The following is a 26,515-nucleotide window of genomic DNA, read 5'->3' as shown; positions in this document are numbered from 1 at the left end:
CAAGTAAGCACATAAACACTGTGGATTCAATTTGTGTAATGTTTTATACAATATTGAGTTATCATTAAACTTCTACCATATATTTGTTGTCCCAAGTCTTATCGATTCTTGTAGGTTTGCCGACAATTTGGTCATAACTTTTGTTATTTTTCTACATTTGCACATATATTCTGAATTTTCTTTATAACTAATATGAATTCCTTCCATCAGGGTCCCAGAGGAGCGCCGGGAGATGCTGGTATACATGGCAAGCATGGACCAAAGGGTCTCCAAGGACCAATTGTGAGTACTGCAAAACTAGCAGTTACTTTAAAAAAGTAATTAGTATTAGTTACTCATGACTTCTTCCAAAAAGATATTAACTGTGGGACTCTATAGTAAAATTATAGTTAAAGTAACTAGTTACCAGGGAAAGTAACTACTTCCGTTACTTTAAAAATTAGTTGTCGTATGGCTGTCATGAACCGGAACAGGAGGGGAACCCAAATGCGTGACGTTTCCCACACAAGCTTTTATTTTATGGGAAATGGGGCAGTCATGCACTTTAACCCAAACGGCAGTGATTCGGCGATCGTTGGGCGGAAGAGGTAAGGCAGCAGTCTGGCGTGGAATGACAGGAAGTCAGAGGCTGACGAGATCGATACCAATTGTTCGAGTAGATATCGGACAGATGGAGCCGGACAGGACGGGATAGACAGGATTGATGTCAAAACTGGATATTAAACAAGACAAAGTAGACGGGAACCAAACTGGAGATCCATATTAAACTGGACAAAATAGATGGGAACAATACCACAGGCACGGAATCGGACCGAGTCAAAACCCACCTCTTGCGGGGCAGAGGTTCGTTGACGGACTGACGACGGATGAGTGAGAGCACTGAGCTTAAATAGAAGGGAAGCCAATCTGTCAACAAGCTGCAGCTGGCGCCACACGGGCGGGGCCATTTGGGCGCCATGGCAACCGTGACAATGTCAAAGAATTGGAAAGTTTCGGAGCAGTAGTCAAATCAGTTGAATAGAGAAGAACAGACAGGTAGTTGTGATATAGAACCTTGTAATATTTATTGCACCTCACCAGCAACAGAATTATCTTACATCAGCGTTGACACAAACACAAACGTCCATAAACATGCACGAAAACATACTTAAACACCCCAGTCACATTTATTTGTAATGCCCTTAATCACAAAATGTCTCAAAGGACCGCACAGGTCATCCCCTGATCTAAAACCGACATGAGGGCAAGGAAAAAATAAAAAAAACTCCGCATGAGGAAAATAGGAAACCTCAAGAAGGGACCACACATGTAGTAGTCCCCCTTCCAAGATGACCAGGCTGCAATAGATGTTTAATTGGGTAACAATACACAAAACGTAGTAAACATCAATAAAAGAAAACTTATATGTTCAATATTCCAAAAAGTCCATGACAGCAACAACGCAGCTTCCCATCTCAGCATCATCCGATGCAGATGACTACATGCTTTAGGTCCAGGTGCTGGTCCGCTGACTCATCCCAATTCATCCATCTCCCTCTTTTCACCACCAACATGGCAGCCGGAAAGGTTAGGAAAAGAAAAGTATGAAGTCAGCGTTAATCATAAACTATAGAATAGAAGTCTTAAGTCTGGATTTAAAAGCTTCCACTGAGGTTGCAGATCTTCTCTCCATAGGCAAAGATTTTCACAGCACTGGGGCCTGGATGGAGCCTGCAGACTTCCTCTTGGCTCTTGGAGTCTTAAGTAAACTAGCATTTTATGAGCGGAGGCTCCGTGCAGGAACATAGGGGGAAATCAAATCAGAGAGATAAGAGGGGGCACGTCCATGAAAAAAAATGCGTATGTTCGTAAGAGAACATTAAAGTCACATTATAAGCAGACTGGAGGCCAGTGCAAGTTAGCTAATATTATAGCGAAATGGTCAAACTTTCTCGTCTTTGTCAAAAGTCTCGCTGCTTCATTTTGAAACAGCAACACACAAAATATACAGAAGCTCATAATTTTCAGGACCATAACATAAACAGGACCCAGCCGGGACTGGGAGATCAAGGCGTGGTCAGGGTCGAAAGCAAGACGTAAGCCAGAATAGGAGAGAGGACGTAGTAGGGGACAAAAAGAGCTGGAAAGCCAGGATGGGAGAGCAGACGTGGTCGGGATCAAAAACGGGTCCTAAGTCGGGACAGGAGAGCAGACGTGGTCAGGATCCAATCGCGTAACGTTCCTCACAAGTTTATTGAGATAGAGAGAGGAAGGGCAGCGCCCGCGATCCAGCGTTCGCTGGATGCAGGCAGCAGGTCGCGCTTGTCCTCGGATTGTGTTCCGAACGTGGAAGTGGATCTTCCGTAGCGAGCGATGGCGATGTCAGGGACGGAAAAAAACAGGTCGGTAGCCAGGACTGGGAGAGCAAGGCGGGGTTGGGGTCTGAATTGAGTTGTAAGCCAGAATAGGAGAGAAGATGCAGTCGGGGACAAAAATGAGTCGTAAGCCGGGACAGGAGAGCAGACGTGGTCGGGATAAAAAACGGGTCGTAAGTCGGGACAGGAGAGCAGACGTGGTCAGGATCCTATCGCGTAACGTTTCTCACAAGTTTATTGAGATCGAGAGAGGAAGGGCATGATGTCATACCTGACACTGAAAACAACACTGACCACCACACAATCTCGACAATTTATGATGATGTGTGTTTGAGTGTGTGTTGTGTTCTGCAGGGGCCTAAAGGAGAAACCGGACCGGACGGCGACATGGTGAGCAGTCTTCTGAAGGAAACTGTGTACTCTGAATTTTCGGTCGAATACGTAATATTATGGATTTTTCATCAGTAGCTGGTTAAAGAAAGAAAGATCGTATTTTGTTTTTTCTAACTTTTAATTTTGGATCACTCTCTTTTATTTGCTAAACATTATATTTCATATCTCAATACAGTGTTCCCTTTCTGTTTTGCGCTTTGGTTTCTGTGTCCTCGATGATCACAGATTTTGTTTTCTATTAATAGTGTTCACGGAAAACTGTACTTAGCCCAAATTCTGTGTTCCTTTATGAGAGCTTTTACTGTCAAATGGAGAACTTCCTTGTATTTTTTGTGAGCTAATTGGAGATACCCAAATGAATCTATTTCCAGACGAGTGACAATCGTATAACCATATTCCACATATAACTTTTAACATGAATTAAAGATAATTTCATTCATGACAACAAATTTAACCAAGTTCTGGCTTTAAAGTGTGCTCTATTGCCCATTTGTTTACAAGGTGTGCTTAAACATGATATGCCAGGAGCATAGACTTACACTATATATGGATGGACATAACGGTGGAATTTTCGCTCTAGGGGTAAAAAATAAAGCACAAATGTCCTGGAGAAATCAAACAATACACATGAGGCTTTTTTAGCGAGTAGGCCGAATAATTCTCATCTGGACTTCAAGTCCCATAATGCTTTGCTGCATAAAAATATCCCAGATGTGGTCAAAGCACGTGCGCAGTAATGCACACAAGTAAACGGATTGTGTTACGCTATTATATATAATATACATATTTGTATCATAAAACAATGAAAATCAAGGAACACTGTATAGAAAATATATAAATCAAATTAGAGTATTAGTAGAGTTGCTTTTGTGATATATAGCCACCACAAATAGAGTTTATTTGCTTTGAGCAAAACAACAAACAGAACAACATATGTATAGAAAGTTTTACTATCTGTTCATCAGTTTTTAAATTGGTGCGGTTTTCAAGAACCAGAACAGGATCAGGACCCAAACGCGTGTCGTTCACACACAAGCCTTTTATTTTACGGGAAATGGGGAGTCATGCACGTTAGGCAGCAGTCCGGCGTGGAAAGACAGGAAGCCAGAGGCCGATGAGATCGATATCAATTGCCCGAGTAGACATCGGACATATGGGGTGGATACCGGACAGGATAGATAATGAATCAGGATATCGAAAATAAACAGGAGAAACTAGACGTGAACGAAAACTGGAGAAAGCAATAAACAGGACAAAAATAGACGGAAACAAAACTGGAAACCGAAATTAAACAGGACAAAACAACAATAACAATACCGGACAGGAAATACCAACAGGAACAGGACCGAGTCGAAACCCACGTCTTGCGGGGCAGAGGTTCATTGACGGACTGACAAGGGAATCGCGACAGCCAACTACCTACTGGGAATTCTGCTCGCTTTGCTTCCTCATTTTTCTCTATAACTATTTTCTCTTCCTTCCATATCCAGGGTGCAAAGGGTAGGAAAGGATTAAAGGGCCAAAAAGGACAAAAGGTAAACTTTAAAATATTTTGAATAATATATATTGCGGAGCATAAAAAAGAAACATCCTGTCACATCTACACAATAGTGAATGTTTGTCTCTTTGAGTGACTTCGATTTATGCTTCCAGGGATCAGGCGGTGATCGAGGTGACAAAGGAGAGGTGATGACACAAGGGTTTCAATAAAACTTAGAAATAAATTAAACTGAATGCGAAGGATGTGGAAAAATTACTGATTTTTTTCTTATTAAGCATACTGTACACTGTACATTGCATTCAAGACCAATGTTCCCTGTTATTTTCCTTTCGGGTCCGAGCGTTCACACAAAGTCGGTGAGCAACGCTTGAAACAACAGTGAGTTACAGCAATCCCAAGTGTGGCAACGAAATCATTACCAAATATGTCCAAAACTTGACATCACGTTACATTTTGCTGAGTTTCCGGCAATGCAAAATAATTTTTCTCTTTTGAATGAATTGACTCATGTACTATTGCAAAGGTTGTACGTCGTTTGTTTTTACAATTCTTTCACAAGATATCCATTTTTTTTCCTGGTATCTTTTGTCACATAATACTAACATTTTGGGGGCTTATTTAGTCGGTTGCACGATACACAACTGTATTTAATCACATTTTTTTAGTGGAAGTACAATGTTGGCAACAAGATTGACTTTGGAAATTATTTGAATGCAACACAAACTTTTCCTTCTTCTTTCCGTGTTTTTTTTTCTACTTTTTTAAAAATTCCTTTAAAAAAATCTCATTGTGTTTATTTTTTCCTAGCTCTTACTTTTTTCTTTTTGTTCTCTATTTACTTTTTTTCCTTTGTTTCTTTCTTTTCTTTTTTTCTGGCTTTTTTCTGAATTTTTCTTCTTTTTTCTCTCCTCTTGTTTCGTTTTTTTCTCGGCTTTTCACTACTTTTTCATTTTGGTATTTTTTTCTTTTTTGTTCTATTTCCCCCCCTTCCTCTAAGTCATTTTGTGCACAATTTTACATAATATTTGGTCGTGTGGGGATTAAAGAAGCAAAAACAACCAGAAGAGCCGTTTGGGACCCGAAAGAGCCGGTTCTCTTTAGTGAGCCGAGCCGAAGCGGCCGGTTCTCGAAAAACTCTACTGACTTTACTCAACTTCGTTCTACTTCGACACATTGACTTCAAAATACAGCATTTAGAAAACAGCGTCAGGGGAACGCGTGTATTTTTACCTTCATGCACTGAAACTTTGACTTAATTCGCTTCTTAATTAGTAATTTCGAGCCCTGATTTTTGTGAGACGGCTAGATTTTCTTGTGCGCTGAGAATGTGCGGGCAGTGCGCGATTGCGCATGCGCGCAGCTTAGAGGGAACATTGTTCAAGACCAAGATTTTTTTCACAAAAACATTCTATTATTGGTCTCCTTTGTCTTCTTAGCATGGACCAAAAGGTTCCATCGGCCGGTTGGGCAATCCTGGCCCGGCGGGTCCTCCCGGAGTGCCGGGAACCCGAGGCGGTCGAGGCTCCATCGGAGACCCTGGTACCAAAGGCCAAGCCGGACCCAAAGGAGTGCAAGGTTCCATTGTAAGTCTTTTCATCGGAATCAGCGTTATTATCATTGCTTTCCTACAACGAAATTATGGTTGCACTCCAGTTGGAAAGAATGTACAATATTAAGACTAATAAACAGAATATAAAGTAATCACATCTGAAATAAAAACTATACGCAATCGGGTTATTGCACTTCAAACTGTAACAAGTCAACATGGCAACTGAAGTACCTTACTTACTAAAGGATATCTTAAAATAAATTGGTTCCTTCAGGACTCTTTTGGCTTGAATGGTGTAAGGTTTTAACATTTCCTATACTGAAATCTGACTCCGAAGACACTTCACGTGTCTTGTCTAATTCCTTACAGTTGGAGCATGTTCTAAAGTCAGGGAAATTATTGAGCCGAGCTCCAAAAATAGTCCACATATTAATTTATTTAGCCGAATCAAAGAGTTGAACAAATCAGGTCTCTGCCTGTGCCAATTTTACAATGGTGTGCAGGAGACGATGGGGGCTTCCAGGGTTGCCCACTCTTATGACACATGGCGATGAAATGTTCACGCCCCATGACCAAGCCGCTGACTGATTGGTCTGCGGTCGTCGATGCAAATTTCCCAACCATGATTGAAGAATGGGAGTAGGGGTGATAGAACGTGCCAGGCATCTACTCCCAACAGTCCAGGCGAGGTGATAAGTCATTGTTATCTGTACAGACTGAAACCCAAAAACACATTCCAAAGCACAGGCGTTTTACGACATCCTTCTAAAAAGTTCCACTCAAGGCTGAGGTCAAACTTAGGACAGGTATTTTGAGTATAAGTGGAATAAAACAGCGTACTAAATAGTATATAACTTCATTGAACATTTTTAGTTAGTAAATGTGACCAAACGGTGCCTTCAGGGTCCCGGGCTGTCGGACGAGCAGGTGCTTCAGCTGTGTCGCAGTGTGGTCACGGCTCAGATCTCGCAGTACGCCGCATCCATTCGGTCAAAGTGCACGCAGGGCTGCCCCATCAACAACCGAACCCTCATTGGACCCCCAGGAGCCAAAGGACCCCAAGGACAAGCCGGAAAACCTGTAAGGATGGATTTCTTGTATTTCTTTTGATATATTATCTATCAAATAATATTATTTTTCGTATTTAATCCGCAACTTTTACTATTATCAATTTTTGGGTATTTTATCTCGAATAGATGTGCAATTTAATCAACTGCCCACTCCCTCACTTAGGGCAGAGCGGGTAGAGCAGGATCCAAGGGAGATCGTGGTGTGCAAGGAGATCGAGGCCTAGAAGGAGACAAAGGAGCGCAGGGTGAACAAGGTCAGTCATTGATTTGGGTTTTGTTTTTGTTCATTTCTAAATGGTGTTTAAAAATTGATAAGTGCCCATTTTTGCAGGCAAAAAGGGTCCGAGAGGAATTACAGGCGATCCAGGAAAAGGCTTCCAAGGACTTGATGGGCCACAAGGGGTCACCGGTGAGCTTATATTTTACTGTTACACCTTCACTTTGGTCACTATCGTCGTGTATATTGTTGGGAATGAATATCAAAATGTACCGTTTACTAAATTATTCGAATTAGTTAACTGACTCCATTAACCAAACACAACCTACAGTCACCAAACAATTTATGGGCGCTCGTTTCTTGAGGGAAAAGATGAATAAGAAAGCCGAAATTTTCACACGGGGGCAGATTTAATTTCATAAACAATTTAATTACCGTAAATTCCGGACTATAGAGCACACATGATTATAAGCCGCACCCACCACATTTCGGGAGGAAACCGATTTTGTACATACACAAGCCGCACCTGTATATTAGCCGCATGCGCCCACATTGAAAAAACGCAATTCAAACACGAAATTAACCAATACCTGATTAAGTTCAAAAAACACAGCCGGCAAATTGAACGGAAAATGATACCGGTACTTAAAATTTAATGCAGACCTGCAGAGTACAGATGCCCGTTGAAAGTAATTCCAAGGAAAAAAGTGTATATTTCCAAAGGTAAGGGTGGGAAAAATATATATCCACGATTGTCGGCCGCGTCCACAAACACGTCTCACCTTTACTCCACTTCCCGTCAGCCCGCGTTTGCCCCGCCCCTTCTTTCTCATTTGCTCGTACAAAACATATCAGAATAAGTTTCTAAAATAAATACATTACAAAAATATACAGTTGCAAATACATATTATACACGGTTAGACATATTTACAAAGAAAGACGGTACACCGAGAGAGTTTTCAAAGCTTTAATAATGATATTATAACTTTCATCCCAAACCGTGCCTGTGAAGGGTAGCAAAACGCTACTAGCAACACGCTCTCAACACAGTAAACAGCTCTGTTAACAAACTTGAAATAAGCACGGTAACCCTTCCTTATCTTCCGCCTTATAACCAACGTCATCAAAGTCGTCATCCTTCAGCATGGGAAAGAGACTTTGTCATATAGACGTCGTCTCACGCTCCCTAATTAAAAAACACGCTTGCATCACGCTCCCAAAGTAAAGTTTCCTTCTATATAGAACTGCTCGATTGCACTTAACTTGAAGGTTGCGTCATGTGCCTTTTTGGTCACAATTAGCATGATGAGGATATGTCTACGCTAACTTAATTTGTGCACAAGCTAAGAAGTTGCAGTCTAAATCTTACCTTTTGTACTCGAGCGCCGCTGGCGGGCGTTAGATAAATGACATAAATTGGCCGCATCACTGAATAAGCCGCAGGGTTGAAAGTTTGGGAAAAAAGTAGCGGCTTATAGTCCGGTATTTACGGTAAATGTACTCCATCGAAAACGGCGGAATTAGTGTCATTGGCGTATGTGGGAAGCCTTTTTCTCAAGTCCTTTAGCTCTCTCCTATTGGCCATCTCCTCCCCGCATAATGGAGTGCCGACTCCTCCCATGGGCGTGCCAAGGAAGCCCCCCTGGGCTTCACTATCTCGTCGAAGAGCGTCGCAATGTCTGGAATACTCAAAACAACACCAGCGTTTCTACGTCATCAGGGCCTTTCTTTGTCTGGATGTGCTGATTATCTTATCAGCCTTAAGTCCCGTTCCCGTCGTTCCTGTAAACAACATTTTCCACCAGGGTGCCCTGACATTGCTCCACAGCCTAGCCAGTGAATATGTTTTGCATTAAATGTAATTTGTATTCAGTCGTATAAAATCCTTTATAGTCAAATGTATAAAATCCTTCAATATCTTATGAGGATGCTTCACTTTTATAGTACTTTCTATACATTCTACAGACATGTTAAATACTTCAACTTACTATTTTGGGGGAAATATTCAAATATGCTTTGATTAGAATCATAATTTTCTTTGTTGTTATCGATAACTACATAGTGAACATACACAGTTTACAATGAGATTAGACATGGCACTTCAGAATGAGCATGTAATACAAGACCTAAAAGAGAAAATGAGATTTTTTTTTTAAATGGGGGATTAGCCAAACATTCCTAGGTTGTCAAGAACCAGAGCAGGATCCGGACCCAAACGCGTGACATATCTCACAACAAGCCTTTTATTTACGGGAAATGGGGAGTCATGCCCGTTGGGCAGCGGTCCGGCGTGGAAAGACAGGAAGCCAGAGACCGACGAGATGGATTCAAATTGCCCGAGTTGATATCGGACAGATGAGATTGATACCGGACTGGACGGGACAGACAGGATAGATAAAAATAAACAGAACAAACTAGACGGGAAGGAAAACTGGAGAGAAGAATAAACTGGACAAAATAGACGGGCGCAATACCGGACAGAGAATACCAACAGGAAAACAGGACCGAGTCAAAACCCCCGTCTTGCGGGGCAGAGGTTCGTTGACGGACTGACCAAGTAAGAGAGAGCGCACTGAGCTTACAAAGACGGAAAGCCAATCTGTTAATGAGCCGCAGCTGGCGCCACACTTGCGGGGCCAATTGGGCGCCATGACAACCGTAGGTAGTGCCTGGAGACTGTCCTGAGTTAAAAGTGTGTCAGCAACATATTTCCAAAATACGACTCAAGAAACAAAAACCTGAATTCAACCTTTTCTGTGCATGGGAGAGATATATTTTTTACACAGTCTTGTGTGCTTGTTTAGGGTGGTGATGCCCTGGGGAAGATTTTTTTTTCTGAGCCTGTTAGTCATTGTTGTTTTGTAGCATCTGTCATGGTGTAGTAGGTCAAAGCGGTAGTGGCCAATGTCATCCAGACTGGGCAGAGAGAGGCCAATGATTTCCTGGACTGTGTTATTTACTTTCTGTTCAAATTTCAAACTTTGTTCACCTATTTTCCCGGTTGTCTCTGTGCCATAACGCATTGGTTTGTGTCCTCAGGGTTTCCAGGTGAGCCCGGCGTGGCCAAAAACGGCATGGAGGGCCCACGCGGGGAACGCGGGTTCCCCGGTCCGACGGGTATCACGGGGATGCTGGGTAATCCCGGCATTCCGGGTTTCTGCGAGGCTCGGGACTGCAGCATCCATGCGCCGGTGATGCGCAAAGAGCAGGGCTTGGTGAAGGGACCCCATCGCTCCTAAACCCTCCCCTAAAAATGTCATCATTTTGCATTATTTAAGCTTCAAGCTGGTGAAAACGTTAGTGGGCCTAGTACCGACCTCAGAGACACTCCACTCCAGAAACACTCTGCTTGGTTTGGTTCAAAAAACATTTGAATTTGTCATCCACTTGAATTTTTTTTGTTCCGATTTGTTAAAAGTAGATGAGATTCAGTGCCAACGTCATCCTCTTTTTGTTATTTCAATTTTTTTTAATTAAAATTCACAACAGTCTGCATTCTTTTTATAGAATGTCGTCAAAGAAAAAAAAACAAAATGTCAAGTTTCCCTGAAAGTGAAAAGAGAGGCGCTGTGAATATTTCACAGGTCTGCGGTAAGTGAATAAATATACCGTGTAAATACAATGTAAAGAATCTCCAATCCATGTACTGTGCTCTGAAGTTTTTCAGATAAACTGCCTGATGTTTTGTTTTATTTGTGTCCTTTTCTCTTTGTTTCCCCAGAATTGATTGCGTTTGCTGTTTATAACGAAAATCACTCATCTGCACATATCAAAAGAACCAAATTCGAGTGATTTCACGACCCAGGGGTCTCAAACCGGGGAAATAGTTTGAGGACCCCACATTTATATGAAGGTTTAATATCAGTGTGGCCCTCGGGAGTTTGATGATGATGCTCCTTCTGTGAAAATGAACCTGGGACCAATTGGTCGGAAAACGTGACCATATCGTGTGGGTAGGAAAAAAATATCCACGAAACGGGAGTTTGCAGTGTGCTTTAATCGCGGTATTTAAAAATCGAATGATTTGCCTGGATGGTCATGTTGAAAGCAGAGATGGAGTAAATTAGAGAGCGCCAAAGTAAGGTAGAGGGAGAAAGTAAAATTTGGAAATCTACATAGGTCCGCTCTGTGATATGACTGGCTAGTGTCAAGAACCGGAACAGGATCAGGACCCAAATGCACGACGTTTCTCACACAAGCCTGTTATTTTACGGGAAATAGGGAGTCATGCATGTTAGGCAGCAGTCTGGCGTGGAATGATAGAATAGAATAGAATAGAATATACCTTTATTGTCATTGTTACAAAATGGGTTAACATATTGTGACAACGAAATTGGGCATGACACTCCAGGTCCACACATTCACAGTGAGGTCAAAAACCCAAGAAGATAAAGGAATAGAGAAGATAAGGTTAAAAAACAAGGAGGATAAGGTTATAGTTTACACAAAATTTACACAAAAAGGAAGCCAGAGGCAGACGAGATCGATACCAATTGCCCGAGCAGATATCGGACAGATGGGGTCGATACCGGACAGGATGGGACAGACAAACAGGATTGATTTCAAAACAGGATATAGAAAATAAACAGGACAAACTAGACGGTAATGAAACAGGAAACCGATATTGAACAACGGGACGGACAGGCTCAGTAGGTAGAGCGCTCGTCTTGGGATCAAGAGATATCAAAACAGGGTATCGAAATTAAACAGGACAAACTAGACAAGAACGAAACAGGAAAACGATATTAAACAAGACTAAATAAATGGGAACAATACCAGACAGGAAATACCAACAGGAAACAGGACTGAATCGAAACCCACGTCTTGCGGGGCAGAGGTTCGTTGACGGACTGACCAAGGAAGAGTGAGAGCACTGAGCTTAAATAGAAAGAACGCCAATCTGTCAATGAGCCGCAGCTGGTGCCACTCGGGCGGGGCCAATTGGGCGCCATGGCAACCGTGACAGCTATGAAAATGAAATGAAATGATCTGCATTTTATATAGCGCTTTTCAAGTCAATGACTTCTCAAAGCGCTTTACAATGTGCTCCACATTTCCCAATAGCGGCCTTGCAGCCATGTAAGGCGCTAACCTGCTTATTGGGGGTATTAGGGGTTCAGTGTCTTACCCAAGGACACTTCGACATGTAACACGGACGAGCCGGGATTCGAACTGGGATCCCTTGATCCCAAGACGAGCGCTCTACCTCCTGAGCTACTGCCGCCCCTATTTCCTGGTTTGGCTCATACATATGCACTTCAACACATCAGAGACTATAATTTTCATCATATATCACTCACAAAATATTTTAAGTTGAAATGCCAAATGACGTACCAGGGGGACATATTGTCACTGCGATTGAAATGAAGCTTGAAGGACAGTGGATCCAGCTTTTATATAACTTTTGGTGGGTTTCTGCATTCGAGTTAAATGTGTTAAAAATAATAACGATACATTGTATTTTAAAGCGCCTTTCATAACACCCAAGGTCGCTGTACATATGAATAGGACACACCAATAAACGAAGAGTAAAACAAGAAAGAAAGAAATAGCCAATAAAACACATTGGAGTTAAAAGGGGCGGTGTGGGGTCCAAGTAGTAGACCATTGACGTGTAGGAGAGCTATAAATAGGCTAACGGTAGAAAAAACACATCAGGCAAAGACTTGTTTGGATTTTATCCCGCTGCAGCCGGGGAGAGAAACAGAGGGGACAAGCAATTCACTCACTCTCGCTCACCCCCCGTCTGCCTATGTGTTTTATTGAAATCACAAGACATGGAAAAGTACTGGTATGTTGAAACAAAAGACAAAAGACCACCCCTCTGGAAAAGTACCAAACCTTTAAACAAAGACAGAAAGACTAGAAATACACACCTTGAGCAAATACGTTTAAGCCTACTTTACAGGCAGTGTGTGAGGCAGATGGTCAAGAATAAGCAAGTCTGAAGAGGTAAGCTTTGAGTTCGGATTTCAAGGTGGACAGGGTCGCAGAATTTCGGAGGTCAGGCGGCAATGAGTTCCAGAGCTGGGGGGCAGAGCGGCTGAAAGCTCTGCTCCAGCACCCGGGCGACCCTACTGAGGATAAGTGGTGCAGATAATGGATATATATATATATATATATATATATATATATTTCCAACCCCTGCTGCCGTACATGGTCACTTCAGTCGACATCAAAACTGGATTAATAAATTCCTTTAACCTTGTTTTTTGTTTTTCAAGTATTTTTATACATACAAGATTTTGCAGTTAAAACAGCTTCCAGTTGCTTCACTTTTTCACAGAGTTCCTGTCCAGTTAGCTTTTTATAGTCAGCAGGTTTCATCAGTGGCAGTGGTTCTTGATATTATTTTCTTTGAAAACCACCTTAGTCTATTGGCATATTAGGCAAACCCAGTTGTTTTGGATATCCCAATTTCCACTTGTCCTGGAAGCGGCGGCCCTCACAGTCAACTTTCCTTTTTTTATTTAGAGTCACCATGTCGGAAATGGGGTGGGCTAAAACTCTCGAAAGGTCAAGGTGGGCAAAGGGATACTGCCATCATTTAATGAAATGGTGACTTTTTAAACTTTTAGGTAAAAATGTATTTTATACTGCGGTCAACATTACTGGAAAAGGCCGCCGGCCAGTAAAAATTTGATCATGGGCCGTTACGGGCCCCCGGGCCAGAATTTGGACATGGATTGCTCAAACTGTAGAACTATTTTGATGCAAAGGATTTAATACACAAGTGTCAAACATGCGTCCCACGTGCCAGATCAGACACGCTAAGGGTTTTAATCCAGCCCAAAAGGAAAATCAGCTGCAGTTTGAAATATGCCCACTTGATGGTGACAAAGCCAGGCGCCACTCGCAAAGCAACTGGAGGTGTATTTCATTCTTATTTCACTATCTGTTTCTTTCTCTCTTTCCTTTTCTCCAGCTCTATTTTATTCTCTCTCTTTGATTTTTTCTCATCTTTCTCTATTCATCTATGTATCCCTTTCTCCCTCTCCCTTTTTCTCTTTCACTCCCTTTTTTATTATTTTACTCACTTTTTTTTATCTCTCTTTCACCATCTTCCTTTCTCTTTTTTTTCTTTATATCACTGTCTCTCTCTCTCTTTATGTCTCTCTCTCTTTTCTCACTCTCTTTCCTTCTCTTTCTTTTCCTTGTCTTTCTTTATACAACTCTCTTTTTCTTTCTGTCTCTCTCTTTCTCATTCTCTTTTTTCCCTTTCTCTTTCTCCCCCCTCTCTCTCTCTCTCTCTTTATTATCTTTCTCTCTCCCTTTCTCTTCTCATTCTCTCTTTTTCTTTTCCTCCCTTTCTCACTACCTGTCCTCTCTTTCTCTCTATCTTTTTCTATCTCTCTGTCAATTTCTTTCTCTCGGTCTTTCTTTCACTCTCTTCCCCTTCCCTCTCTATTTCTTTTTCTCCCTTTCTCACTCCCTGTTCTCTCTGTTTCTCTCCCTGTTCTCTCTTTCTCTTTATCTTTTTCTATCTCTCTGACAATCTCTTTCTCTTAGTCTTTCTTTCACTCTCTTCCCTTCTTTCCCCGCTCTTTATATCACTGTCGCTCTTTTTCTTCCAGCGTCTTTATCATTTATTTTGTAGAGTTTGGATTTAAAATGTTATCTGTAGGGTACCGAATGTGTTGTCGTGGCCGAGTGGTTAAGGCGATGGACTAGAAATCCATTGGGGTCTCCCCGCGCAGGTTCGAATCCTGCCGACAACGTCTTTTTGAGACTTGCAGTCTCAAATGATTAACCCTTTCCCGATAAAGTTACCAAATATCACCATTTAATTTTAGTGTTTATGTTCTTCTCTCGTAATCCAACCATTTATCCTCTGTTCAGTATACTGTATAAAGCAGTGAATTAACTCGTCAAAACAAAAGAAACTCAAGCGTTTAACTTCTCTGAATTTTCAAAGTAAATCCAAGAATGGATTCACTTTCTGTAAAAAGGAGAGGGAAAAGCGAAACAATGGAACAAAAATAACATTCATGAGTCATTAAATGAGATATTTTTTTTAAAATTGTATTTTTCCCGAGCTACACTAAAAGAAACGATAAATATAATTTACTCCGAAGGAATGCCTAAACGGCCCGCTGACGTTACTTAGCAACGCCAAATCCAGGATACTGTATAAAGTAGTGAATTAATTCGTCAAAACAAAAGAAACTCAAGCGTTTAACTTCCCTGAATTTTCAAAGTAGATCCAAGAATGGATTCACTTTCCGTAAAAAGGAGGGGGAAAGCAAAACAATAAAACAAAAATAACATTCATAAGTCATTAAACGAGATATTTATTTAAAATTGTATTTTTCCCGAGCTACACTAAAAGAAACGATAAATATAATTTACTCCGAAGGAATGCCTGAAAGGCCCGCTGACGTTACCTAGCAACGCCAAATGTTATCGTAATGGCGATTTAGTCAGCTAAAGGAAAGCTATAAGCTAATGGCCAAAGATGGACGATAATTTGGACGATTTGTTGGACGAAGTCGAAGAGAAATTTTGTCGCAACGTTTCGGTCACCCTGGCGAGCTCTAAAAAGGATTCAAAGTCCATTAAAGAAAGCGAACACCGGAATGTCGGGTAAATGGAGCTAACGTGGCTAGGCTAATTTGCTAAGTGACGTCAGATACGCACGTACAGATACGCCAACTATAAACATTACATGTTTCCTATTCTAGCTTATTTTATTTCTTTTATCATGTCGAGACTTCCATTAATGATAGGAGTTGATTTTTTGTCCACCAGATGTCAAAAGAAGACAAGCAGCATCACTGAAGACATTGACGCTCTGCTGGAGGAATTGCAAGAGGAAGACCGCAGTGATGCTCCTCGGGCTAAGGTTCATCTCATCTCATTAGCCGTACCGCTTATCCTCATTAGGGTCGCGGGGGGGCTGGAGCCCATCCCAGCTATCTCCGGGCAGTGGGCAGGGGACACCCTGAACTGGTTGCCAGCCAATCGCAGGGCACACAGGGACAGACAACTCAACAATTTTGGAACGTGGGAGGAAACCGGAGTGCCCGGAAGAAACCCACGCAAGCACGGGGAGAACATACAAACTCCGCACAGGAAGTCTGGAGCTGGATTTGAACCCACGACAGGTTCCCATGACATGAACTGTGCTGCACAAGCTGGCTAAGGTTATTTCTTGCAAAACTTTGGATTTTCAAAGTTCATTGTCATGCTTTCAGAGGGCTGCTTCATCTATTAAAGGGACAGTGTGTACTAGTCAGGGTCCCCGCAGAACCTTCAAAAGTCTTAAAAGATTTTGAATTCATGGTTCTAGAAATAAGGCTTACTTGGTATTAGATCTGGCCCGCAGGCCGCCTCTTTGACGCCTCTGGTTTAAAGCATGTTCATAGTATTAAGCCTTGGATGCATAAATGGGATCCAAAACGACCCAGTGGGTTGTTTTTCTTCAAAATCTTAAAAAAAAAGATGTAATACTGTATTGTTCCAAGTATTCTTCATAAAACATGTGTATAACATGACGCCCTTAGTATTTATATTTTTCCCCGACTAATTATCAAGTTAAGTTTAACTTACTTTTGGAAGGTGGGCTTCAAGAGTTGGGCGACTTCCTCCTCCGTGGTAAAAAGTGGCCGAAACAGTGTTCCGACCATTTTCTCAACCGCATCAAGCTTTCTTATTCCACTTTCATTTCAAATGAAACTGCTTGCCTCTTCTTTGCGATTTACACTCGTGATTTTCAACCACTGTGCCGCGACACACTAGTGTGCCGTGAGAGATGGTCAGGTGTGCCGTGAGAAATTATCTAATGTCAGTTTTTAAAATGTTATAAAACATTTATGAATCATTTTTTTGCAAATATATGTCATTGTCAAGTGTTTGTGAGGTAAAAACTGGGGGTATTAGCAATTATTTTGTAATTAAACATACTGTTCAGTGGCATTTTATAACAGTTTTGGTTAGTGGTGTGCCGCAAAATTTTTCCAATGTAAAAAAACGTGCCCTGGCTCAAAAAAGGTTGAAAAACACTGCTTTACACCAACCATATTGAATAGATGCACGAGATATTAAAAAATGAAAATGTCAAATTTCTTAGCGCGCTGGAGATACAGTATAGAATGTTTACACACAAACTAGTGTTGGAATTAAAAATTGTTCAAATTAGTTATCTGACTCCATTAACCAAATACAACCTACATTCACCCAACAATTTATGCGCGCTCGTTTCTTGAGGGAAAGGATGAACAGGAAGCTGACATTTCCACACGGGGCAGATTTAATTTCATTATCAATTTAACTTCTGTGTACTCCATCAAAAACGGCAGAATTACTGTCGTTGGCGTCTGTGGGAAGCCTTTTTCTCAAGTCCTTTAGCTCTCTCCTATTGGCCATCTTCTCCCCGCATAATGGCGTGCCGACTCCTCCCATGGGCGTGCCAAGGAGGCCCCCCCGGGCTTCACCATCTCGTCGAAGAGCGTCGCGATGTCTGGAATACTCAAAACATCACCGAGCGTTTCTACGTCATCAGGGCCTTTCTGCGTCTGGATGTGCTGATTATCTTACCAGCCTTACGTCCAGTTGCTGCCGTTCCTGTAAACAACATTTTCCACCAAGCTGCCCTGACATCCACCACAGCCCAGCCAGTAAATATCTTTCGCATTAAATGTAATTTAACGTTAGAGTCTGTCTGAAGCCTTCTTCTGAAGTCCTTTAGCTTTCTCTTCTTGGCCCACGTCCCCCCGCAAGATGGTGTGCCGGCTCCTCCCAAGGGCGTGCCAAGGAATTGTTTTGCGCCCACCGTTCTCACAACACAGCGCCTCGTTCTCAAAACAATGCCTGCCGTCCTCCGTCAGAGTCCTGTTATCAACAGAACTAGACAAAATATTCTGCATTTGGAGCAGCCTGACCTGTCATTGAACTAAAGCCTACTCCGTGAAAATCTTCATTGCATTATGAGTCAATCGTATAAAATCCTTTATAGTCAAATGTCTAAAATCCTTTATAGTCAATCGTATAAAATCCTTTATAGTCAAATGTATAAAATCCTTCACTAGGAAGAGGAAGCCTAATATCTTCTTCGGGGTGGCTGCTGGGTAAGCTCTCACAGCGCCACCACACGCCGGTAGCGGCGGAAACGAGCACTACAGTAATGTTCTGTACAAAATCGAATTAAAAGCAAACAAACAAAGCATTGTTTGTAACTTGAATCTTTGTAAGTAGGGGAGCGTTTGTAGTTAAACGACGGTATCGTATTTTCTGCACTATAAGGCGCACCTAAAAGTCTTAATTTTTTTCAAAAGCTGACCATGCGCCTTATAATACAGTGCGCCTTATATATGGATCAATATAAAATCGCAAGGTCTCGCAACTTACGCAACAGCCGCCGACTCGATTTTCCCCCGAACGTGGAGTAGTCCGCGGTGTATGCTGGGATTTATATACCGGCGTTTCATTGGCTAACCAATGTGTCAATCATCATTTGAAACGATCGCTATTGGCTAAAGTTATTCGGAGCCTCGGATAGGCTAGAGGGCCGAAACAAACCCTGCAATTGGCCGAAAAAGATGTGTCAGTCATCCGTTAAATCGATCGCTATTGGCTGAAGTTATTCGGAGCCTCGGATTGGCTAGAGGGCCAAAACAAACCCTGCATTTGGCCGAAAAAGATGACCGAATAGCAAGCTTGCTAAAGTACGGCATAAAGAAACATGTTTCATTAGTCTGTATTTGTAAATATTCTACTCTCCTGGATTTACTTCACTCACGGTTGTAAGAAGACCATGATTGCGTATCATTATTGAACGTGAGAACTTAGGTGAGCTATGCGGCTTTATATTTTCCCGGTATCTTGTTTTAGAACGATCTTGATGTTTCTGTGATGAGTTGAGTGAATTCAACTCAATTCCAAGTGTTAATTGTCATATGCACAGTAAAGTTGCGAGCGAAAAAGAAAATAGAAACTAAGGAATGGTTGGCATTTCTTGAATCTCAAGACTTTAACCTTCCGAATGATATTTGAAACGATGCATTTGACTGACATCGTACGGACACCGCATCCGCACGTGTTCTTTGCAAGCTTTGGGAATGTTAAGGGGGTAATCAGTTGGACTGAACCATCTGACTGTTTTGTCCACGTTCCCATTGTAGCGCCTTATAATCTGGTGCTCCTTATCTATGGCAGATATAGGACCAAAAACTATTTTTTGGGGGTGCGCCCTATAACCCGGTGCGCCCTATAGTGCGGAAAATACGGTAATCTACTTTTGTATTTTTGTCTTTCAGACTGAAAGCTTTCCCAAAGGCGACCAGACTCACTCTCAACCTGGAGGGAGAAAGTGAGCTATAAGATTCCATCCGAAAATTCCGAATTCGGGAACACTTCCGGGATTGATGCTTCCTCTCCCTCCATCCGTGAATCTACCCAGGTGCTGTCCCGTTTACATCGGAGGGAGCGGCGTGGCAAAAGGAGTGGGCACGGCAACATCCAAGAGGTGCCCGACGCCTTTGATTCTAACGAGAGCGAAGATCGTTTCGGCAATAAGGCGTGTTTTTACAGGTCATGTGACCATCTGAGGTGTACTTCCTGCGATTTCCGGGTTTTAACCTTCGATGACTTTGAGTGGGACTCGTCGTGCGATTATCTGTTCTTCAGGTAATGCTACGCCTCGTTCTTTAAACGATGCCAGTGGTTCTCAAACAGTGGGGTAGGCCCCTTAGGCGGGGGCACGGGCTCTGTCTAGGGGTCCCCGTGCGCAATTCTCCTCTTCCCAGACCTTTTCAGCACAAGTAAATCTATATATCTCTCCATCTATCTATCGTTATTACCTTCCTACTACCTACCTATCGTATTACCTTTCTACCTACATACCTACCTATCGTAATACCTTCCTACCTACCTACCTACCTACCTATCATATTACCTTCCTACCTACATACCTATCTATCATATTACCTTCCTACCTACCTACCCATCGTATTACATTCCTACCTACCTATCGTATTACCTTCCTACCTACTTACCTATCGTATTACCTTCCTACCTATCGTATTACCTTCCTACCTATCATATTACCTTCCTACCTACCTACCCATCGTATTACTTTCGTACCTACCTACCTACCTACCTTCCTACCTACCTACCTACCCATCGTATTACTTTCCTACCGACCTATCGTATTACCTTCCTACCTATCGTATTACCTTCCTACCTACCTATCGTATTGTATTACCTACCTACCTACTTATCGTGTTACCTACCTACCTACCTACCTATTGTGTTACCTTCCTACCTACCTACCCATCGTATTACTTTCGTACCTACCTACCTACCTACCTTCCTACCTACCTACCTACCTACCTACCTACCCATCGTATTACTTTCCTACCGACCTATCGTATTACCTTCCTACCTATCGTATTACCTTCCTACCTACATACCTATCTATCATATTACCTTCCTACCTACCTACCTACCTATCGTATTACCTTCCTACCTACCTATCGTATTGTATTACCTACCTACCTACTTATCGTGTTACCTACCTACCTACCTACCTACCTATTGTGTTACCTTCCTACCTACCTACCCATCGTATTACTTTCGTACCTACCTACCTTCCTACCTACCTACCTACCTACCCATCGTATTACTTTCCTACTGACCTATCGTATTACCTTCCTACCTATCGTATTACCTTCCTACCTACATACCTACCTATCGTAATACCTTCCTACCTACATACTTACCTATCATATTACCTTCCTACCTACCTACCTACCTACCTATCGTATTACCTTCCTACCTACCTATCGTATTGTATTACCTACCTACCTACTTATCGTGTTACCTTCCTACCTACCTACCTACCTACCTATTGTGTTACCTTCCTACCTACCTACCTACCCATCGTATTACTTTCCTACCGACCTATCGTATTACCTTCCTACCTATCGTATTACCTTCCTACCTACCTATCGTATTGTATTACCTACCTACCTACTTATCGTGTTACCTTCCTACCTACCTACCTACCTACCTACCTACCTATTGTGTTACCTTCCTACCTACCTACCTACCTACCCATCGTATTACTTTCCTACCGACCTATCGTATTACCTTCCTACCTATCGTATTACCTTCTTACCTACATACCTATCTATCATATTACCTTTCTACCTACCTACCTACCTACCTACCTACCTACCTATCATATTACCTTCCTACCTACCTACCTACCTACCTACCTACCTATTGTGTTACCTTCCTACCTACCTACCTACCTACCCATCGTATTACTTTCCTACCGACCTATCGTATTACCTTCCTACCTATCGTATTACCTTCCTACCTACATACCTATCTATCATATTACCTTTCTACCTACCTACCTACCTACCTATCATATTACCTTCCTACCTACCTACCTACCTACCTACCTACCTACCTATCGTATTACCTTCCTACCTACCTATCGTATTGTATTACCTACCTACCTACTTATCGTGTTACCTTCCTACCTACCTACCTATTGTGTTACCTTCCTACCTACCTACCTACCTACCTACCTACCTACCCATCGTATTACTTTCGTACCTACCTACCTACCTTCCTACCTACCTACCTACCTACCTACCCATCGTATTACTTTCCTACCTACCTACCCATCGTATTACATTCCTACCTACCTATCGTATTACCTTCCTACCTACTTACCTATCGTATTACCTTCCTACCTATCGTATTACCTTCCTACCTATCATATTACCTTCCTACCTACCTACCTATCGTATTACCTTCCTACCTACCTACCTACGTATCATATTACCTTCCTACCTACGTATCGTATTACCTTCCTACCTACCTACCTACCTATCGTATTACCTTCCTACCTACCTACCTACCCATCGTATTACTTTCGTACCTACCTACCTACCTACCTACCTATTGTGTTACCTACCTACCCATCTCATTACTTTTGTACCTACCTACCTACCTTCCTTCCTACCTACCTACCTACCTACCTATCGTATTACCTTCCTACCTACCTACCCATCGTATTACTTTCCTACCTACCTATCGTATTACCTTCCTACCTACCTACCTATTGTATTACCTTCCTACCTATCGTATTACCTTCCTACCTATCATATTACCTTCCTACCTACCTACCTACCTACCTATCGTATTACCTTCCTACCTACCTACCTATCGTATTACCTTCCTACCTACCTACCTATCGTATTACCTTCCTACCTATCTATCGTATTACCTTCCTACCTACCTACCTACCTATTGTGTTACCTACCTACCCATCTCATTACTTTTGTACCTACCTACCTACCTTCCTTCCTACCTACCTACCTACCTACCTATCGTATTACCTTCCTACCTACCTACCCATCGTATTACTTTCCTACCTACCTATCGTATTACCTTCCTACCTACCTACCTATTGTATTACCTTCCTACCTATCGTATTACCTTCCTACCTATCATATTACCTTCCTACCTACCTACCTACCTACCTATCGTATTACCTTCCTACCTACCTACCTATCGTATTACCTTCCTACCTACCTACCTATCGTATTACCTTCCTACCTATCTATCGTATTACCTTCCTACCTACCTACCTACCTAGGTCATATCCCTCAAGAGGGGTGACTGACAGCAAGAAAAAGTAAATCTATCCAGTGGAAAAAAATCTGGGCTCAAAATTGCAAAAATAATTCCCTAGAAAATTCAGCCAGAATTACAGTGCATGCGGGTATAAACAACACGAGTTTGTTTTAAACGCAGTATTTTGAAGTCGATATCAACTTGAGATTGAGTAAACACAAGTAAGTGTGGATGAGATCTAGAGCTGGAGAGAGAAGGGTGGGGGGGTTTGTAGAGGTGTGGCGAGTGTATTGGAGGATCTCGTCCCCTCTGTTGAAGTAGTGGATGCGCCTTGTACGAAACTTTCAGTAAGATTGTGCAATGTCTTAAAGTGACAGCTTCATGTATTTGGCTTCAAGCTGTTTGCTGCCAATATTTTTAAACATAGCAAGCACACCGGTCTTTCAAGTCTCCCTCCGTGGTCACAGTGAAGTGCTTTGTCAAACTACATCGTTTTTGTTTGTGTTTACCCCGTCTCTCTTCGCCTGTCTCTTCATCTGTGTTAAATATTTTTTGGGGGGGGTTACTGGAGGGCTTGTTACACTTTGTGTATACACTTCATACTCAATGCCTAGCACTGCGTGGAGGCTAAATATACACAAAACACTGCCAATGAGAGCGCCGCTGAGCCCTAGTGTAACGGAGGTGCAATTGCACTTTATTCTAGGATAGTTAAAAAAAAATCCTCAAAGACCTGCCCCACTCTTTAAGAACCCATGTTATTGTTAGCATTGCAATGATGTCCAAATTATGAACAATATGGTTCCACTTTCGAGTAATACTTTTTAAAACGTGCCATTTGTTTGTATGTGCCTCCAGGAACAACATGCCCAACCGCGGCAAGCTTAAAGCTAAGCTAAGAAAAAAAGAGGGCGTCCGAGCGTACGCTTGCCAGTGCAACTGGTTTACGGCATCGGAAGCTACCGACTTGTTAATGCGACCGCAAGTGAAATGGGCGTGCGCCAAACACACCGACTAAAGACTCCTCGAACACTCATTCCATAAACGCCGCCTCTCCAACCCCATCGATTCGATTGTATTAGGAACTGCTGAGTCAGCAGTCCAACAGTGCAGGGACAAGGGATGGCAGCAGACCTGGCTATTCCCAGTGGAGGTCGGGTGCAGGGGCTTCCTAGCACAGTCTCTGGGGGACACAGCTCTGAGAATAAGTGGAAGGAACAGGAAGGCAGGGACCCATGGGGTGGGGGAAGCCACGGAGAGAGCCTCTTGCTGGCTCTGGAGTAGGAGAGAGGAGTTTAGCTGGGGACCAGGAGAAGTTGCCGGCCCGACAACTCGAGGGCGTTTGGGTTTAGGGTCAAAACGCCCCAGTGACAGTTGGACACCACCTGATGACATCTTCTCCTGGTTGAAGGCTACAGTCAGCACTGTTTAGAAGTGTATGTAATAGTCTGAGCCCGGGGTCGGCCACCCAAAATGTTGGAACTTGAAGGAAACATCTCCTGGATGCAATTTGGACGCATCATCAGTGATGTATCCTGGGTTCATTGAGTGTTTCGGGTCTTGTAACATCAGAAACTCTTGCCCAGGTGGACCAGGTGAAGTTGATCACAACTTGTATCCCAGCAGAAGACCACAGACCTTCCCCTTTTGAGCCATAGCCACCTAGTGGCTTGTTCTGGAGCTTCAGTAGAAGATTTAATGGCTTTCTTCTGAGCTGCCCCTGTCACACCCAACTGTCCTAGATTTCTGCAGAAGGATCTTCCAGCAAAACCTCTACAGCCAACCTGCATTGGCTCAGAAAATTTTCCAGCCCCTGACCTTGCACTCCTCCACCAGCTCTTGGTACCTTGCACGTTTCCTTTCATTGGCTTCCTCAACTCTCTTTTCCCACGGGACTGTGAGTTCCAGGTGTTTTGAAGCCTCAGAGGAGATTATCATGTCTGGTCCTAGCGATGTTGCTGATATATGCTGGGGGAACCTTAGATGTTTTCCAAGGTCCACGTGCAACTGCCAATCAGAGGCAATGTGGAGGAGTCCTGTTGTTGCTCTGGGTTCCTCTCCTGCCTTGATGAAATTGACTGCCTTGCTCGGCGGTTGATGGTTTTTGACTGTGTTGATCCTACCTACCTGCTCTCAGGGTGATGCTCTCAGCAACTGCTTTCAGAACCTGGTCATGGCGCCAGTAATGGCAACCATCAGCCAGGGCCTTTGGGCAGATGCTGAGGAGGTGTTCCAAGGAGCCTCTTCCAGAGCTAATGGGACAAGAGGGTGTCACACTCCTCCCCCATCCATGAAGGTTCACTGGGCTTGCTGGGCACAAGGAACCAAACACGGTGGAAGTCTGCTTGCATGATGTCTGACCAGGCCACTTTGCGCTGTCATGTGTTCTCCCACCTTGTCCATGCTCCCTGCTTCCAGAGTCCGAATGCCTTGCTCTACCCGGAGAAGATGGTGTCTCTCCATTCCTTAGGCCTGGCTCACTTTGGTCTTTGGAAAGAAGCCCAGACCTGCTCTCCCCAATGCCAGGACCCCTTACCAGTGTCTTCTGCCTCAGTTCTGACTCTTTCACCTCCACTTCCATCTCAGCTCTCCACTTTCTTCTGGTTCTCACTTCAACCCCAGCTGATGAAGCCTTGCTGTCCTTGGAATCCCTATACTGGAGAGCCTCTTTAGTAAGAGCCATATTGGACCGAAAACACAAACAAAGATATATCTGGAGTTGTAAAATGGGAAAAGCTTTACACGGAAGGCCATGCTTCATGCATTGGTGTCAAACATCTGGCCAGGAAGCCAGATTCAGCCCGCCAACAGATTGAAACGGCCTGCGAGGAAACGCAGAGGGAAAAACCTTTTTGCGGTTTTAAATTTGTCCACTAGATAGCGCCAAAGCAAGGCCAAGCCACTCACGAAATAACTGAAGCTGTATTTTATACTCTTACTCTATTTTTCTCTCTTCCTCTCCCCATTTATTTCTCTTTTTTCTGACTCAATTTCTCTCTTTTTTTCATTTTCTCTCTCTCTCTTTTCTTTTTCTTTCTCTCTTTCCCTCTTTTTTCCTTGTTCTTTCTATCTGTCCGTTTATCTCTTCTACTTTACTTTTCTGTATATTTCCCTTTCTATTTTTCTGTCTTTTTCTTTCCTCTCTCTCTCTCTCTCTCTCTCTCTCTCTGTCTCTTTTCTTCTCTATCTCTCTGCCTCTCACTTTGTCTCGCTCTCTATCTCTGTCTGTCTGTTTGTCTCTCTCACTTTGTCTGTCTCTCTCTCTCTCTCTCTCACTTTGTCTCTCTCTCTCTCACTTTGTCTGTCTCTCTCTTACTTTGTCTGTCTCTCTCTGTCTCTCACTTTGTCTCTCTCTCTCTCTTTGTCTATCTCTCTCTCTGTCTCTCTCTGTTTGTCTGTCTCTCTCTCTCACTTTGTCTGTCTCTCTCTCTCTCACTTTGTCTGTCTCTGTGTGTGTGTGTGTGTCTGTCTGTCTGTCTCTCTCTCTCACTTTGTGTCTCTCTCTGTTTCTCTCTCTGTGTGTGTCTCTCTCTCTCTCTCACTTTGTTTCTCTCTCTGTTTCTCTATCTTTCTCTCACACACACACTTTGTCTGTCTCTCTCTCACTTTCTCTCTCTTTCACTTTGTCTTTAGATATCTCTTTTACTCTTCTATATTTCTTTTTTCACCTTCTTCTTTTTCTCTCTTTCTCACTCTCTTTCCATCTTTCTCTCATTACTTCTCACCCTCTCTTTTTCTACTGGCCCGTGAGAATGTTTTTCTACCATGTGGCCCCCCCGGCTAAAATAAGTTTAACACCCCTGACAAACTAATATATAAATATTCATTGGAAAACTTGAA

General features: G+C 42.7%; 2 protein-coding genes and 1 non-coding gene across 3 annotated transcripts in view; all 3 read left to right on the top strand.

The window, feature by feature from the left end:
* LOC148373031 (uncharacterized) overlaps positions 1–10,757 on the top strand; it is a 30,272-nt gene extending 19,515 nt beyond the window's left edge. The window contains exons 19-27 of the mRNA XM_088327545.1: positions 211–282; positions 2,709–2,744; positions 4,238–4,282; positions 4,401–4,433; positions 5,685–5,831; positions 6,701–6,877; positions 7,031–7,121; positions 7,199–7,276; positions 10,124–10,757. Of these exons, the coding sequence (XP_088183671.1) occupies positions 211–282; positions 2,709–2,744; positions 4,238–4,282; positions 4,401–4,433; positions 5,685–5,831; positions 6,701–6,877; positions 7,031–7,121; positions 7,199–7,276; positions 10,124–10,323 (879 nt within the window). The 3' untranslated portion in view covers positions 10,324–10,757. The remainder of the gene's footprint in view (positions 1–210; positions 283–2,708; positions 2,745–4,237; positions 4,283–4,400; positions 4,434–5,684; positions 5,832–6,700; positions 6,878–7,030; positions 7,122–7,198; positions 7,277–10,123) is intronic.
* A 3,963-nt stretch (positions 10,758–14,720) lies between these two features.
* trnas-aga (transfer RNA serine (anticodon AGA)) lies at positions 14,721–14,802 on the top strand. The gene has a single exon. It is a non-coding gene; the product is annotated as a tRNA-Ser (tRNA).
* A 657-nt stretch (positions 14,803–15,459) lies between these two features.
* cfap418 (cilia and flagella associated protein 418) lies at positions 15,460–26,515 on the top strand. Its single transcript, XM_088327544.1, has 6 exons — positions 15,460–15,667; positions 15,833–15,926; positions 19,339–19,391; positions 19,482–19,547; positions 19,613–19,708; positions 23,534–26,515. The coding sequence occupies exons 1-6, from the start codon at positions 15,540–15,542 to the stop codon at positions 23,691–23,693; spliced, it is 597 nt and encodes a 198-aa protein (XP_088183670.1). The 5' UTR covers positions 15,460–15,539; the 3' UTR covers positions 23,694–26,515.

Source organism: Urocampus carinirostris, chromosome 2 (genome assembly GCF_059441175.1).
Source record: "Urocampus carinirostris isolate Australia breed hairy pipefish chromosome 2, RoL_Ucar_1.0, whole genome shotgun sequence".
Lineage (NCBI taxonomy): Eukaryota > Metazoa > Chordata > Actinopteri > Syngnathiformes > Syngnathidae > Urocampus > Urocampus carinirostris.
The sequence above is the reverse complement of the archived record's forward strand: the minus strand, read 5'-3'. Positions and strand labels throughout refer to the sequence as shown.